Source organism: Panthera tigris, chromosome D3, assembly GCF_018350195.1.
Source record: "Panthera tigris isolate Pti1 chromosome D3, P.tigris_Pti1_mat1.1, whole genome shotgun sequence".
In the NCBI taxonomy this organism is placed as follows: domain Eukaryota; kingdom Metazoa; phylum Chordata; class Mammalia; order Carnivora; family Felidae; genus Panthera; species Panthera tigris.
Genome location: NC_056671.1, coordinates 18,780,917 through 18,798,638, shown reverse-complemented (window position 1 = coordinate 18,798,638; position 17,722 = coordinate 18,780,917). Strand labels below are relative to the sequence as shown.

At 50.7% G+C, this 17,722-nt stretch overlaps 1 protein-coding gene across 9 annotated transcripts in view; it reads right to left on the bottom strand.

Moving 5' to 3' along the window:
• Positions 1-17,722, bottom strand: part of CABIN1 (calcineurin binding protein 1) — a 153,690-nt gene that overhangs the window by 115,246 nt on the left and 20,722 nt on the right. For 7 of the 9 annotated variants that reach the window (XR_006210195.1, XM_042963050.1, XM_042963051.1 and 4 more), the window contains exons 6-15: positions 17,077-17,257; positions 13,522-13,651; positions 11,944-12,093; positions 8,749-9,035; positions 7,481-7,667; positions 4,416-4,552; positions 3,662-3,879; positions 2,061-2,139; positions 1,291-1,478; positions 310-462 (exon numbers count right to left, since the gene is read on the bottom strand). Coding sequence is in view for 8 of the 9 variants with exons in the window: in XM_042963050.1 (XP_042818984.1) it covers positions 310-462; positions 1,291-1,478; positions 2,061-2,139; positions 3,662-3,879; positions 4,416-4,552; positions 7,481-7,667; positions 8,749-9,035; positions 11,944-12,093; positions 13,522-13,651; positions 17,077-17,257 (1,710 nt within the window). In the remaining variant the exon portion in view is untranslated. The remainder of the gene's footprint in view (positions 1-309; positions 463-1,290; positions 1,479-2,060; positions 2,140-3,661; positions 3,880-4,415; positions 4,553-7,480; positions 7,668-8,748; positions 9,036-11,943; positions 12,094-13,521; positions 13,652-17,076; positions 17,258-17,722) is intronic. The other 2 variants (XM_042963052.1, XM_042963054.1) reach the window with 1 other exon arrangement.

Sequence of the window (17,722 nt, the reverse complement as noted above, 5' to 3'; positions counted from 1 at the left end):
AGCACCAGTCTGCAGTTTCCCTCTAATTCCTCTGGGGTTGCTGCAACACACGGCCCAGGGAGCTGAGCAATGATCACTCCAGGTCTTGCCGGTGAATGCCTCCTTGCCCCTTGCCACCTGGAAAACCTTTCTCTCCCTTTCCCAGTGCACTAGAGTGCCTCTCCCAGGCCCCTTCACCCTCTCCTGGGAGGAAGGAGCCCTGTTCAGCACGTGGGCTGCTCTCCTGCTCCACAGGGACATGGAATAAATAAATCACCGACAAGAATAAATCTTTGGCCAAGAAAACACCATTAAGTAACTCCCACTCACCTCCTCCAGGGAAACGACAGAGTCATTGTAGAGGTTGGGCAGGCGGATGACGAGGTCTCTTTGCTCAGCCCCTGCCTCAGCCTGGATGGCAGTGGAGCTCTGGAGCATTTCTGTGCAGATGTCATAGTTCTCTAGGGCCTGCTCCATGTCTCCCTGGTCAAAGGAAATGCAGTCAAGGGACAGGGGCAGAAAGAGGGAAACTCACTGTGCCATGCCAGGTACCTTACCTTCCTGATCCCACTAGACTGTAGGCACCACGAGGGCAGCTTTGTCCAATTACTGCTATACCGTCTTAAAAGGGGCCTGGCACACAGCCGGGGCTCAACAAATATTTGTTGGATGAATGACCAAATGACTGAATAATTAATTCATACCACAATTCTAAGGAAAGGTATCATTAACTCCCATGGTGCAGATGAGAACACTGAGGACACTTGAAGAAGGCTGAGTGTCTTGTTCAAGATCATGAACGGATAAATGGCAGAGCCAGGATTAGAACCTAAGCTTATCTAATTCCAGAACCAACTATGACAATCTTATTCATTCTACCACAGTGTACTGGGTACCACCAGGTATATCCTGGCCATCCAGACCAGGCTCTGAGGAGAAGCCTTCCGAGAATTCACACAAGACAGGTGGTTTCCCCTTCTAGAAAGCTCTGCATCCATTTGTGCATTCATTCAGCCTCTCCCAGAAAAACACAGGCAAAGGGTTCAAGACCGCAAGGCAATCCTGAGTGAGGGGGGTCTACAGGGGCACAGGAGATTCCTTCCAGAGCTCTGTGGTTGTGCTCATATGCTGTACAGACTGGGGGCCATGCTGGGGTATCTGCGATCTGAAAATTCCCCACATCCCACTTCCTCACTCTGAGCCCAGTGTCAGGCAGGTGCCGCATGTGCACATACACACGAATCCTCAACACCATGTCTAGCTCTCCTCCCTCCCTGTTGGGTGCCAGGGAATGCCAACTGCAGAACCAACCTGCAATGCCAGGAACCGAGCCTTCAACCAATAAACGCGGACCACAAACTCCAGCCAGCCATCCTCAAATAGGTCCCGCTGGGATGAGGCAAATGATAGCTGCAGGAGGTCACCCAGGAAGTGGGTTCCTGGGAAATCAGGCCCAAACCTGCCATTCACCACACCAGCGGGGCAGCTCCGAGGAGACACTGAAAACCATTCAGGCCAGAACAAGTCAGCTTCATGTGTACGGTCCAAACACCCTTCTCCTCCTTAGAGGTTGCCCTCAGCTCTCGCCATACTTGCTTTAGTGTCTTGGAGTGCCCTGAGCCCCTTGGAGCCTTACAGCCTCTCAAGTGGCAAGGATCAGAGAAGTCAGAGAATCAGAGAGATGCAGAGACTCCAAGGGCCCTCATTTTACATACTGAACTTTGTTCACTGGGTAGTGGTTTAAAAGTCAGAATGACCCACATCATCCAGGAAAATTATTGGGACACATAAATTATCAAGTGATAACCTGAGAAATCTGATCCTATTTTCTTTAATCCTGAATAGAAAAAAAGCAGGCAGGTGGCTTCCTCTGGGAGCTCAGCTACTGCTAACTATTTCTTGAGTGTCCAAGGGGTTTCTCTGGGACTCTGGATTTTCCCTGCCCAACAAGCCAACCCAGGAAATGTGCCCACTGAAAACTAAGTCTGAATTCCATGACTCAGCTTCCCCACTCCCATTACCTCCTGGTTGCTGAAGGTTCAGAAAATTACTCCTACCACAGAACACAGAATGCCTCCTACCTGCAGAGCTTCTGCCCTTGGTCAGCAGCCACTGGTCCAGCTGGAGCTCCATGCAGGACAGAGACATCAGCATCATATCCTGCAGGACAGGTACCGGAAGGTCAGGAATGGAGTTACAGAGTTATTAAACAGTGATGGATGGGATGAAATGAAACTAAAATTTACTTTGATAAATTGATAAAGTAAACCTACTTTCCTTCTATAATCAGTGGCTACTTGCCAGGACATAAAAAGAGGCACATGGATCCTCCTTGGAAGGAGCTAGAGACCTGTCTTCAGTCCTAAGGGACTGCCCAATGGAAGAGGTATCTCTGCACCTACCAGGCCAGATGTTGCATCCATACTACAGCACTTAAGCCTTAAAAGTGGCTGGGTCAAGGGGCACGTAGATGGCTCAGTCAGTTAAGCATCTGACTTAGGCTCAGGTCATGACCTCGTGGTTCGTGGGTTTGAGCCCTACGTTGGGCTCTGTGCTGACAGCTCAGAGCCTGGAGCCTCCTTCAGATTTTGTGTCTCCCTCTCTCTCTGATCCCTCCCCTAGTCGTACTCTCTTTCTCTCTCAAAAATAAAAAATAAATATTAAAAAAAATTTTTTTTTTAAAGTGACTGGGTCAGGCCAGAGTACATAAGGAAGCTGAGGTCCAGGGATAAGGAGGCACCTGCCAAGCAGGCACAGCAGAGAAATAATCAACCTGGTTTGTTGGGAAACCAAAGCCTCACCTCCTCCAGCCACTCCAAACTGCCCCTGGGAGACAGACTTAATGAGCAGCAGCTGCCAGGACACAGTCCCTGAGCTGTCCCAGTACCTCCACACTGCCCTAAGGACCTGTCAACCCCGAGCTCCTCCACTTTCTGTGCCCCCAGCCAGAAAGACCACCCAGATGGGCCCTAAAGCTGCCACTGCACCCCTCCCGGCACCCAGCCTTCCTCCTATAACAGGAGAAGGGCACCAGAGCATCCAGTATTCCCTTGAGCCTCAGGAAGCACCGAGTGGAGGAGCCTGGACTGCAGAGTGCAGTCAGCTGGTAGGCTGGGCACAGGTTAGCCCCCTACCACCAGTGGCCCCCACCACTTCCCTAAGCAACCTATTTAGCCTCTGCATTTCTATTTTCTCACCTGCTAAACAAAACGCTAATAGTCCCTGGCACCTGGAACACAGCCAAACGTTCCACTTCTGCCCACTCTCTCCACTGGCTCCCCTCCATCTCCACCACTCCACCACCAGCCCTGGTACCTGAGCCAGACCTAGAAGCATCCTCTCCCTGACCATCTCATTCCCTCACCTCCACCTGCAGCTCATCCCGTCAGCTCTACCTACAGAACCCTCCACCCCAGTGCCACCACAGTCACTCACCTGGCAACAGCCTTCTAATGGCCCTGTGCCCACTCTCAGCCCCAAGTACAGCCTCCACTCAGCCTCCAGGGATCTCTCTAGACACAAACCAGGTCCCATAACTCTCCAGGGGCCCAGGTCCCAGTCCCAGGCCCACAAATGGAGGTAGCTCAACATGACAGTAACTCCATACCCACGGAAGGTCCCTGTGCCCATCCCCTGGTCCCAATCTGACAATAGCCCTCAAGAGGCCCCCGGCCCACCTGACCTTGATGTGCTTGTTGCTGCAGTCCCTCAGCAGCGGGTTGGGCAGGCTGGTGCTGTGCCTCCTCCAGCTGTGATAGATGCTGAGCACAACCTCCGCCAGGCCCGGCGGCCACCTCAGCAGGAACTTATGGCCCATGCCCTTCAGGTAGCGCATCATCAGCTCCAGAATGCCCCCATTGGTCAGGTTTTCCAGTAGGAATGCATGCACATCCTGCTTCTCTGCCCAGGGAGGGAGAAACAACTGACTTGAATGAAGGACCTTCTATGCCAGGGTCTCCCATTTTCTTTGGGAGCTGACAGGCAGGGGCGGGGCAGGGTAGGGGCAGAGGCAGGAGAGCACCTATGTCCTCCTACACAGTGGTGCTGAGGCCAGGCTGCTGGGCCCCAATCCTGGCTCCGGCCCTCACCAGGTATGAGCAAGCTTCTCTGAACCTCCAGGTCTCAGGTAGGTATTGAAGGGCCAACCTCCATGCGCTACCTTACAACATGCACTCAACAGTTGTGTCATGTGCATTTGACTTGCAAAGCCATACCCCTGGCTTCAGCCTGAAGCACGTGTCCTTCAGGGAACACAGTCAAGTATGAGCCCAGACATTTCAGCAGACCTCCCAGCTGACCACGGAGCTCAGGCGCAAGACAAATCCAGGCAAACCCTTGACCATACTTTATCCCAGAACCATTTTCCCAGTACAAAACCTAAGCAGGCTATACAGAATAATGGGAGGAAGAATTCCCACAAGTTACTCAATTCTTACCAGACTCCATGAACGTAGCTGAGTCGAACGACAGTCTATGAGGTCCAATGTTCGGGAAGCTTTGCAGTTTGGCTTCTGACTGGACTTCATAGGTATTAAAGGGATCATCTTCTTCCTCCGGGTCCAGCTTTCTTAGCCTGCATGGAACACACCAAAATCACAAAAGTGATACCATACCACACATTCTGAAACAAGCACGCGAATTCTTCCAAAGAGAGAAACTAAAACTGAGCAAGAGGGAAGATGCTAATGAGCGAGTTGCGGGATCCAAAATCCAGGCCTCCGGGAGGCTTTGCCTCTTTCTAGGCCTTTGTGAGCTGGTATCTAGTCTATACCCTCACTCATTCATTCATCCCACCAATAGGATTTATTGATTCCTGATCAACTGGTGACCAGGCATGTGCCAGACACTGAAATTCAGCTGTTAGTGTGGCAAACCCTGCCCACAGTAAACTTGCCTTCTGATGGGAGAGACAGACAATATACAGAAACACAAAGACAAAGAGCCCACCTGAGGACCAACCACCAGAGAGTGCTTAAGACAGAGTCACAGGGGACCTCCTTTAGAGAGCTGAGTCAGGATGATCTCTCGGAGGGGGTAATGTCTATGTGGACAATGGAAGAGAAGGGACTGGCTGTGCAAAGCAGCAGGACAGATACAGAGGCACAGGCCAGAATGTACACCAGGTGTACATTCTAAGACCTGAGGGGAGCCCGGCTAGCAAGGATAAAGTGGGTGAGTGGTGTATGAGGGCACAGAAGACCCTTCTGAGCTTGGTCCCTCGATGGCTCCTCACAAAGCCGTGGGCCTGGGGAGGACCATTCTTTCAGCACCTCCCAACGACCATGTTTTGGCCTTCCTTGTAGCTTCCCCTCAACCAAACAACCCTGAAGCATAAACACATAAAATAGGGCAGTCTTCAATCACTTCGTTCATTCATTGCACACACACCCCCATAGTGGCTACTGCAAGCAAACTGTCACGTTGTTCTTGCCTGACCATTTGAAGAAGCAGACATGGAAACCTACAATCAAAATAAAGATAAAGAAGCCACAAACCATTCCACGTAGGAATGGCGCAAGAATGGAGGGCAAGAATGGCGCATGGCTGGCTCAGTGGGTAGAGCATGCGATACTTGATCTCAGGGTTGTAAGTTTGAGCCCCACGTTGGGTGTAGAGATTACTTTAAAAAAAACTTTAATGTTTATTTATTTTTGAGACAGAGGGCAAGCACAAGCGGGAGATGGGCAGAGACAGAGATAGAGAGGAGACAGAATCCAAAGCAGGCTCCAGGCTCCATCAGCCTAGAGCCCGACACAAGGCTCAACCCCATGAACCGTGAGATCACAATCTGAGCCGAAGTCGGATGCTTAAATAACTGAGCCACTCAGATACCCATAAAAAAATTTTCTTAATGTAAAAAAAGAAAAAAAAAAAAAAGGCAAGACCCTTTCAGCAGGGCTGAGGGGAAGAGGGGGAAATGGGTCACTCAGACCTCTTGGTATCATCAGCCACAGCCCCAACCTGCAGCTGTTCTGAAGGGAGACCGGCTCCTGGCCCTAACCCTGAAGAGGAATTTATCAGAGAGTACTGATCACATCCTCTACTTAGAGAGAACAACCCTGATTTCCAAGCACTTTACTTCCACCTCCAAAAGAAAGACAACAAATGAGGAAAATGGGAATCTTGCTATAAAATGGATTCACAATCCATCTAAAGCTTTTGGCTCCTCCTTCTGCACTTGGCTATTGTCACCTGTGAAAATAAACTGGCATAGGCCAAATCACGAGCTGAGGACTCCTGGTTAAAGATGCATATGGGGGGAGGGGGGGGGTGCCTGGGTGGCTCAGTCAGTTGAGCGTCTGAGTCTCGATTTCAGCTCAGGTCATGATCCCAGGGTCATGGGATAAAGCCTCACATCAGGCTCCATGCTGAGCATGGAGCCTGCTTAAGATTCTCTCTCTATCTCTCTCTCTCCCTCTCTCTCTCTCTCTCTCTCTCTCTCCCTCCCTCCCTCCCTCCCTCCCTCCTTCTGCCCCTCTCCCCTGCTCAAGCTCTCGCTTTATAAATAAATAAATAAATAAATAAATAAATAAATAAATAAGCAAACCAGCCAGCCAGCCAGCCAGCCAGCCTGCTGAATATACACAGTTACCTCCCAAACTATTCCAGTAACTGTGAAGGGATAAAAAGGTATGAACTCACAAAGACACAGGGGATAGGAGAGGAAGCCCCAGCAGACAAGAAACATGCCCACCAAATGTCAGATGGCAGCAAGATGATGGAACAGCACAACCAGAACTGCTCTCTCCACTCAGCTAAGAGCAGGGGAGGAGACATCAGGAAGCCCACCTACTGGCACCATAAACAAAGGTGCCAAGGATGACTCAGGAATCAAGAGCCCGGGAACCTTTGGAGGAGGTAGGGAGACAAGGACAAAAAGCAAGAGGCCTGGTGAAAACAGGCTTAAGGAACATGGAGCCCAGGCCCCTCCCAACTTGGGGCAGCCTGGGCGCTGCTCCTCCCTTGAGGCTTCTCTGAAAACACTAGGAACTGGCGGAAGCAAGAGGATTTACAAACCTATCCTCTTCCTCCTCAGAATTTGAGGGAATCCTACTGAGCCTGGAGAAACCAAGCACACATACTCTTCCCCAAAGCGGAATGGGTGCTCCCTTCTGTGGGGTTTCCCAGAGTCTGCACCCCAGCAGCAGTAGCCCTAGGCCTCCCAGCAAGTGGGTGTCTGTGCGTGCATGAGGACATGGGCGAGTAGCCTGTAGCTCGGTGATCCATCCATCTCCTGAGGGCCCAAGGAGCATGCGGTCCTCCAAAAGATGTGCAAGTCATGGCTCCTGACTCAGGAAGTTCAGAGGGAAGAGAAGTGAGAAGAACCCAAGACCCCAAACCAGTGACATCTGTGCTTTGGCTATCGGCACAGATGTCATGGGGACACAAAGGAGATGCCAGGGGAGGGGGTGGCAATGGAAGGAAAAACTTTATTGGTGGCACAGGCTGGAGGCTTATATGTTTGCTTATTTTTGCAAATGAGAAAACATCTGCATAGTACCTAGATGGCAAGAATTTCATCAGAAGCTCCTGGAAGTCTACTTTCTCTTCTTTCTTGCACTTAGTGTTTCGTACACGGGCAGAACGCCGCTTCGCTGTCTCTCCACTCTCTTCTGCAATCTTCTTCCGTTTTACTCCTTTCTTGGATTTATCTCCCCCAGAAACATCACCTTCACAAAGAGTGCAAACTGAAATCTTATAAGGGGCAGAGGTAAGAAAACGCACCAAAGAGGCACATTAGTGCCCCTAATTTTCTAATTCCACCAGTGTATTTCATCTTTATTTCTTACATTCAAGTAACTGTTCGTCTTTTAACAAGAGTCCTGAATAAAGTTAATTTCAAACTCAAAATACTTAACTCATACTTTGCTTGAATTCACAGAACCCAAAAGCCAAATCTCAAGATTATTCCCACAGCTACAGAACACCAGGGTCTCAAAGACTCCCTATCCACCCCCACCCCACCCCCACTGGCTGCAAGTGCCTCTGGCGCCTCAGTGGATGTACCTGGGACATCACAGAGCAAACAGCAGCAACATTGATTCTGCCCACTGCCCAGGACCTTCTAAGCACCCAATGATAGGACACAAGCAAGAGAATCGTGTGCATTACACAGAGAGCAGAGGAGTGTTATGTGTGATTGTCATGTATGATTAAGCAAAAAAGTTAGAATCAACATACATGTTCATTCAGAAACTTCTTTAACTGCTAGATATTCTTTTTATCAGGGACACAGAAATCAAGAAAAGGCTTGGAACTTTTGTCTGAAATTTTTTTTATAACTTCATTGACATTGATTATAAAAATATCAATAAAACCATTAAAAAATATATTACCATATAGTGGTAACTTTGCAGACTGTTTTTTAAGGTCAGTGTCACCCTCAATGTCAGCGCACAGCAGTGCCCAGTGCTATGGCACATGGCCAGCAACAGGGCAGAACCAGCAAAGGGACCTGCCAGCTCACATATGACAAGTGGGAAGAGCGACCTTTATGCCAGGACCTACTAGCCAGGCGTTTAGCAGTCCTAAGCAGCTGCATCCCTGAGCTCTGACCCCCTCCCCTCGGGGGCTTCAGTGCTGAAGTGACCCCTGACCAGCAGCAGCCCTGTGGCCAAGCCTCCCCTGCAGAGCTAGGGGCTCTCACCTAAACCTTGAGCCAGGGGCATGAGCAAGACCCATCTCTCTGGAGAGGCCAGGGCATCACAACACTCATTCTTGCCCAGCAAATGGGGCCTCCCCGGAAGTGACCCCAGGAGGTTTCCTCACCTGCAGGGACACCAGTCTCCAGCAGGCTGGGACTATGCAGTGGGAAGCTGGCTGCAGCCACAGGGGCATAGGAGAGGACGGGTTCTGCCACAGTCACAGCTGGATTGGCAGGGACGGGGCTTGGTTGGATCACGCTGACAGGTGCCACCACCACAGAAGACACCAGAGGCTGGCTGGGGTCCTGATAGTCAGACAGGTCGATCCTCTTGCCGAGGCTGGGCCGCAAGGGCTCACAGGTGGTGAGGTGGTTGTACATGGCCAGTAAACTCTCCCCGAGACACTTCCAGCTGCAAGAAGAGGGTCACCACACCTGGTCAGCACCATAATCAGGTGCTCCAAGCCTGTGGAGAGGCGGCAGAACTGGCCCCACGACTGCCATCTCCATGAGGGCAGGCAGAGTGCTCACGGTTTTGTCGTCGTCGTTACGGACAAAATCCCGAGCCCAACACCACTGAGGTGGAGCAGACCGAGCAGGAGGAGCAGGGCCCAGCAGCCTCCTGCCCTCACCCTGGCACAAGCCGTGAAGCAGCTCAGGCACCTTCAGACTCCACCAAGCAGGCATGAAAACCACTGACTCACTTCAAAAGCTCCTTCCCTACAAGGTCGAATTTTTAATTCGTCTGTGGCATTTCTCTGATGCCACTAATCCTATTTTTGGTTGGGGGAGAGGAAGGTGAAGAGGGGCTGCTAACAGGGATGTGGTCGAAAGCGGCTGAATGGGCCCTCGGGCAGGGCCCCTTGGGAGCAGCATCTCAGTGGGTCCCCACCTGGGCCGAGGCCTGCAGCCTGGCAAACCAAGACCACTGTGTGCTGTGGTGTGTGCTATGTCGTATGCTGTGTGCTATGTGCTATGACAGGTGTCTGTCTTACTGTGGTGTGGTATGATATACTGTACACTGTCTCTCGCTTCATGCTTTATGTTGTTATATATTGCGTTGTGGTACGATATGGTGTGGCACGATACATCCACCCACCCATCTCTGATTGGCTTCCCATGCTCTCAGGCTAAAAATCACACCCTCAGCCTCAGGGCGCCACGTGGCCTCGTCCAACCAACTGACCCAGCTTCACCTCACACTCCACCCCCACCCTCCCACCATGCTAGCTTTCTTTCAATTCTACAAACAAAACCATACCCCTACATACCACAGGAACTTTGCACAGGCTTCTTTCTACCCCAGATGAGGCTCTCACTCACATCCCAGCCCCTCTGCCACTCCTGTCAGACTCCAGCTCTAGCACCTAAGCCTTTCCCTGAACCCCAAAGCAGTGCACGCTCCATTACGAGCTCTGCACAAGGTGCTGTGCTACTCTCCTCGAAGGCTCCTCAGCATGGGGCATGTGCTTTTTCTTCCAGGTGACCGACTACCCCTCAAATGCCCCCAGAGAGGGACCAGGTCCCACCATACTGAGTCCCCAGCACAGAGCACAGTGCCTGGCATGAAGCTGGCACCCAGGAAATGCTATGGCAAGAATACAAATGGAAGATGCTTTAAAATCCAGAACCTAACCAAATGGAGGCTCCTAGGACTAGAAGGGATTTCTTACCTGTTCTTTTCCAGTCTTCGGTAAGGGTTACATGCAGATGGGGAAGAATTTGCTCACCATCTGTGTTATATCTAATGCTTTAAATACACAATTTCATATACCTAGGCAATGAATAGACCAAGGGGTGGCAAACTGTGGCCCACAGCCTGTTTTGTACAGCCCACAAGCTAAGAACAATATTCATATTTATAAAGGGTTGTTACACACACATACCCGAGAAGACTATACAACAGAGATGGGACCTGGCCCACAAAGCCTAAAGCATCTACCATCCAGTCCTCTGTGGGAGGAGTGTGCTGAGGCCTATAATAGACAGTGGTTATTTTAAAAGCCTCACCCACCCTCCCAGAGAGAGAGAATCTCCGCCGTCTTCCTCTAATAACCCAATCCTGGACTTCACTACCAACTAGTGCTTCCTCCAGCCAAGCCCACCCCCCTCATGCTTCCATTTGGCCTTCCGCCTGCATGAGGGCAGGCTGGACACCGGTTTCACAGCTTCTCTTCTCTAGTCACATCACCAGGATGCTCTCCAGCGTTCTCAGGCCTTCCTCTCCTTCACTGTAACAGGGAGACATCCAGGGTCCTTCCCAAAGTCCCAAACCTCTTAGCTAGGGAGCCCACACTCTCAAACAGAATGGGGCTCCTGACCCAGCCGACAAAATAACGGGAAGGCCATCTGACTAGATGGCAGAGCAGCCCCAACTTTCCAACCATCTCAGCGTCCGGGCGGGAAGACATTCCTGGGAGACTCAACATGTGGAAACATACCAGCAGTCATACCATGGATCGAAAGCTAGCTCCTCCTGAGCGTGTGCCAGGTGCTGGCTCTGTGCTGGCCAAAGCTGCTCTATTTCAATATCATGACAACCCTACAAGAGAAGGTTGCTTTCCCTGTTTTTAGGGAGTGGCATGTAGTATCCCAGGGTCACCCACTTATGGGTGCCAACACCAGCCCCGGGTCTGCCTGATCCAGGGCAGAAGCTGCAGACCACTATGTGACAACACCTGAGTAGAAGAACACTGTTGTCAAAGCATACTAAATTTAAAGATTCAGGATTCAATGTCAGAATTTTAAAAACAAAAACTGCACGCCAGATCTCACGAGGGGGCAGAATGACCCCAACGCTGGGAGGCTGCCAATACCAGTTTTCTCTTCCCTGGGACCGCTCACACACTGAGGGATTCACAAAGGCTACCCTGAAGCCCATCCTTCAGTGCATCCTACATAGCCCTTGAGGGAGACCATGGGTTCAAGAGCCACAGAACCCACACCTGGGATCAACTCCAGACTCCCCATTCACCATTTCACTGCTCTGAACCCAGTTTCCTCCTGTCCAGTGCTTGGCAAATGTTAGTTTCATTTTCCCCTCCGGGAAGGGAAGACTGAGAAGGGGTTTACGGGGAGGTGGCAGGTGGCTGGCATCAAGAACGGCAAGAGCAAAGAGAAACTTAGACGAGGCACACTTGTGAGAGATTGGCCTGCTTCTTGGCAGCCAGCAAGTTAAGCGCACGCCTCTAGGCATCTGTCCAACGTGGACCCAGCTCCCACTCACACCATCAGCCCGGGCTCAGGCCTCGGGGCCTCTCCCTCCTGTGCAGGGTCCACCCGCCAACCCAGCAACCCCAGAGACCCAGATGACGACCTACGTGAAGAAGGGGATGGGCTGCACCAGCTTCAAGTCTGGCTCCTTCTCCCGCACGGTCAACGCTTGCCTCTTCTTCCGCAGCCCCAGGGCCTCCTCTACAATGGCCTTCGTCTCAGCTGCGCTCACTGACACATCATGGATTGACATGTCACTAAAACCATGTAAGACAGAAATTATAATGTCACAAACTAGAGCCAAGGCTGAAATTTTACAGACAGGGATGCAGTTAAGTTAATATCCTTTAATCTGTATTCATTCTTCTTACAAATAAAATAACCCCTTGAGTCTGGCCTCTAAGGGCAGTAATTAGCATTCTTAATACCCACATACACTAGAAGTGACTAATACCCTTTGTTCCTTCTACAATTCAAAATTGAGCAAAGGGTTTTCATATGTATTAACAATACGACAGTAATGTCAGAAAAGCCACAGAAAAATATAACCTTGCTCTCAATTATTTACAGAGAATTTTAAAAGAACTTTCCTATCCTGTCCTATCCAAAAAAGTCATCAGATCCCCTAAACTCACCAAAGTCCCTGGTATATCCAAACTACAGAAAGGGTGGGTGGGGGATTTGAGGCCTCAGGTGCCCTCACACAGACACACCTCCACCTGAGGTGGCCCAGCAATACCTGCCCTCCTGCCCAGGGTGTCCTGATGCCTCTCAGCAGGGCTCTACCACAAAGTCACTTGCTTATGGATTTATTTTTCCATTTTATCTCTCTCCAAAGACGGTTAATACCATCAGGATAGATATGAACAAGAAGTATAATCTCACAAGGGACAGACAGAAATAAATATCCATCACAGCTGAGTTCCAAGGGCCAAGGACCAGAGGACAGAGGAGTTGGTTCATCTGGAGGGTTGGGGGAAGAAGACAGCCAGAGTTTGGAAAGCTAACCAAAGGTGACCTGCGAGCTGGAACACAAAGATGGAGCAATGGCACAACAGGTGGAGAGGAGGAAAGATGGCCTTCCAGGTGAGGGCATGAGGGAGCCAGGGCACAGGGACAGGCCAGTGCACAACGGGGCCAGGCCTGGAATCTGTTGGGGACCCCAAGGCACTCTTCTCCCCCGGGAGAGAGAAGGGGGAAGCAAGGAGAAGAACCAAGGGGGTCAGACTGTAAAGGACCTCCTAGGTGATGTACTGAGCATGTGCTTTGTCCTGGAGGCAAGGCAGGGGTGGCACAGGGTCAAGGTCATTTCTGGGACAATGAACATGGGAATCACTGGGAGCAAAGCCCTACAAAGGGAAATGGCAAGAAGGCAAGGTGGACAGCAGGTTACTGCAAACATCCAGAGGACAGCTGGTGAATGCCAAGAGCCAGCAGGGCAGTAGGGAAGGAGGGCAGCAGAGAGCCAAGGAGGCACCACCATGATTAAGCATACAGGCAAGTAATAAGCAAGGGCAGGATCAAAGCCAGGCGAGGGGGTAGTGCGGGGAATAAAGTGCAGGGGCTCATCTGCCAGAAGGTCGGGACCTGAGAGAAGGCGGTGCACACGCCCCCTGATATCCACCAACCACACATTGCTGGGGGAGGAGGGGTGCAGAACCAGCATAGGAAGAGGCAGGACCCACCATTTAAGGAACATTCGGAGGGAGTCCTTCCGGAGACAAGGCTGTTCTTCAAAGATCTTTTCCTTGAGAACCAGTCCTTTGCTGTACCGGCAGTCCTTCTCCAAAGCTTTGCAGATGAAGTAGAGACATGCTGGCAGGGAAAGAAACAATACGACCTCTGAGCTTGCACCCCAAACCTCTGGCCTTCCCAGTTAACACCAAGAAAATGTCCCTACTCTGGAATGGAAGTAATGATGGTAAACAATAAGGAGATACCACTTTACCTATTTCAATCAGGAAAGATACTGAAAATACTATCACCCACAGTAGATGAGGCAAACCCAAATGCTGCTATGTGAGGACAGACTATGATCTTTCTGGAGAACCAGAGGCGTTATACACAAACCCTCGGCCCAACAATCCACCTCTGGGAACTACTGCAAACACCTAAAGGCCCACAGTGATTGGCTATTGGCTAACCGGAAAACAGCCTTCAAAAAAACCAAGAAACCACCCTGCCTCACCAGGGGAGCCTAGTTAAGGAAGGCTTCCCCAATCCACACACTGGGTTGCTGAGCGGCCGCCACACAGATGGTCAAGGGTGTGCTCACTGACCAGAGGGAAGGCCACAGGACAGCATGGGGAGAAGGCAGGAAACCAAACAGGCCACACGGTGTGACTCCATTTGTATACATAATACCAGCTTCTGTTCCTTCTGCTTATCTGTATTTTCCAATTTTCCTCCTTCTCTTTTTCTTTTCTTTAAACTCTTCTTACCAAAAACAGCTACTGCTTGTAATTAAATACATGTACACCATTCATGTCAATGAGCCTCCTCAAATCAATGATCTGGAAAGTCTGTGCCTTCTCCAGCTCCTCCAGGACTAGAGACAATAACAGGCAAGGCAACATAGAGAAAAAATGGGAGGGCGAGAAATCACAAAGCAGAGCTACAATGTGAATCAGGAAAGCCTTTAGCATTTGTAAGTGGCATTAGCCCAACAGACAGGACTGCCATGAGTCCCCAGCAGACTCGGTGCCCGCAGGCCTCACCTGTGAACACACAGGGAAATGGTACAGTGCAGCCAAGTGCCAGCTCTGCTTTTGCTGGGCACTTGGACCACTACCGTGCTCTGCTCAGCTTTGGGATCTGAGTATGGATGGATTGCAAGACACTCCTATCAAGAATAACCAGACAAAGAAGGATCCAGGACTAAGGAGGAAAGAAAGAGCAGAAGTAGAGATGTGGGCATGGGAGCTTTGAGAGACAGAAGAAAGTGGTGTCCTCCTAGAGTGCCATAGGAGGAGAAAACAGAGCCTGGTCACAAAGTTCCACAGGTACCACACTGCCCCCCTGCAAGGCACACGAAGGCTGTGCAATCTGTGAGCAGGGAGGGCCCGGGTAGTCCCAGCACAGCACAGCAAGCAGCTGACTGAAGAGCTGCTAGATAGCCTGCAGGCTCCTGCCCCACACAAACAAGAACATGGTCTCTCTGGGACCACAGATGCCACAGACACCCAGAGAGAAAGCCAAGGAGGCCCTGAGCATTTGACGATGCTGGCTCTCAGCAGGCATTCTGCTGCAGTAAAGCTCACCGCTCTAGCTGCACTACACCACTGTTCCCACAGAGGCAAGGCCTAGGAAGTCCCAAGGGAACAAGAGGTGGTCAGCAGGCATCAACCCCAAGCACCCTGCCTCCTCATCTCAAGTGGATTAAGTGCCGCTGGGAGTTGATACCACATGCTGCTTTTACTTTGGGGTTTCAATGAGCATCAGGTCAATCAGGGCAGGCTCTCCCAGACAGCACAGACATTCAGTCCCCCAGGCCTGTTTTCCATGAGAGAGGAGTGCAAAGAACTAAACCAGGTGGCTGGGGAAAAGGAAGGCAGAACACAAGCCTGTCCACCTCAAGGTGGCACCCAAGCTGCTGGAAAAGCTTCCAAGAGGAGCCTAAACACCCTTGGAAGAAGAAGCTGTGAGGGTCCAAAGGTGCCCCACAAGGACTCACATTCTGCTGTGAAAACTGCGGCAACCGACAAAACAAGTGCTCTGTCCACCAGCGGACGCACACAAGAACATTCACAGCAGTGAATGCAAAACCTCAACTCTGGAAACGACCCAGTGTACAGGCACAGAATGGTCAAATTGTGTACACACATAACAGATGACAGGGCAATAAAAAGGCCCTGGCGACTGCCTGGGTGCGCTCATGGACAGGAAGACCACGGTCACAGGAGCCAGGCTACGAAGGGTACATACCGCCATCTGATGCCACATAGAGGAGGCTTGACAACAAGCAGAGCTCATCTCTGGTGAGTGACAAAAGGGAGAAATCAAGATCACCTCCGGGGTGGTAATGACTGGAATGGGACCCAAAGCAGCATGCCTTTTGGGGCTCTAGAAACAATCTGCATCTTGATTTATTTTATGTATACACACTGTGCACTGTGTGTGTGTTCTACTTCAATTAAAGAGCTTTAAAAAGTGGTTGTGAAGAACCAGAGATGGACAATCGTGAGCAGGGCCTAGTGCTTCTCAAAATACTCCATGTTATTTGTCTTTAAAAAAGGGAAGGGAAAGGGGAGCCTGGGTGGCTCAGTCAGTTAAGCCTCTGACTTCGGCTCAGATCATGATCTCACAGTTTGTGGGTTCAAGCCCCGCATCGGGCTCTGTGCTGAAAGCCCAGAGCCTGGAGCCTGCTTCAGATTCTGTGTCTCTCACTCTGCCCCTTCCTGGCTTGCACTCTGTTTGTCTCTCTCAAAAATAAATAAACACTTAAAAAAGGGGGCAGGGGAGGAGCCTCTGCCAGTCAGTCTTCCAGGCTTAGAATGATGGCAAGTGCTCATCAGCATGTTTCTCCTAAAAAGAATAGCAGCTCAGCCACATACAGAGCACCTTCACACACCAGACCAGCCTGCAGCAAACACAGTCAGCTCACAGAGCCCTGGGCTCCCACTGCACTCAGCCCTGCTCTGAGCACTCCTGGAGAGCCTCTTTCCGCTCTGGCCTCAGAGGACATCCAGAAGATGCTAACTCCCAAAACACCTAATCAGTGCCTGCCTCAGGACCAGCCCATGCAAGGGACAGAGGTGTTCTCTGCAGAGCAGATGTCAAGGCTGGAGCAAAGGAGTTTAAGCAATTAGAGAGCAGACTGGGGCTCCATCTGGCAGAGACCTTCCCAGTAGCCCTGCTGCTCTGCAAAGGAAGAGACTGCCTCCAGGGACAGTGAGATCCCAGCACCAGAAGAAGTCAAGCGGCAGCTGCTAGGTTCTCTGTCAGCAAGTTATAGAAAGAGGTTCTGGCACAGGATGGGACAATGCAAGGATGAAATGAGATAACCAAAGGAAAAACCACTCAGAGAACATGCCACCTATTACTACAATGCTCTTGATAAATCTCATTTGAGTAAGAAAGACACACGCAATAAACCAGGAATGCAAAGTCATCTCCCTTTCCTGATAGTCAGGCAGAAAGCCCTTCAGTGTTAACCTGGCCTCCAACTTACCCAAGCTGTCCTCCCTCCTCTGTCCCAAAACCACAAGCACGTGGGAGAAAGCCATCAAAGCCTGACTCACTTGTGTAATCACTGAGGGTGTACAGGACAGTGATGAGGTTGTCCAAGCAGGGCCAGTGGTCAGGATTGCACCGAAGCCCTTCCTCAAAAGCGTGGCGAGCCAGGGGGACCCGGATGAGCCTCAGGGCCACGTGTCCAATTTTATACCAGAGGTTGACATCCGTGGAGTCCAGCATGACTGCCTAGAAGGAGCACAAACAGAGGGTATTCACATTTAGTCAGCTCTCTTGCTGAACAGGCACCCAGTGGTGATGGGAGGAACATAGCACTGGCCCAGCCACTCAAACTACCCAGAAAAAATGGCAAATACAAGGTACATGAATCAAATGATCAAATTCAGAACATTTTCTTGACATACTTTGTCTCTCTGAACATCTGTATTCCTTACATAACTGATAGATAAAAGAAGTGAAAGTACCATTAAAATAGGTGATCTGTGGGGTATTTCTATTAGATTGAAAATTTTTAATGTAATTTAAAAAACAATTTTTTTTAACGTTTATTTATTTTTGAGACAGAGAGAGACAGAGCATGAATGGGGGAGGGGCAGAGAGAGAGGGAGACACAGAATCGGAAGCAGGCTCCAGGCTCTGAGCCATCAGCCCAGAGCCCGACACGGGGCTCGAACTCACGGACCGCGAGATCGT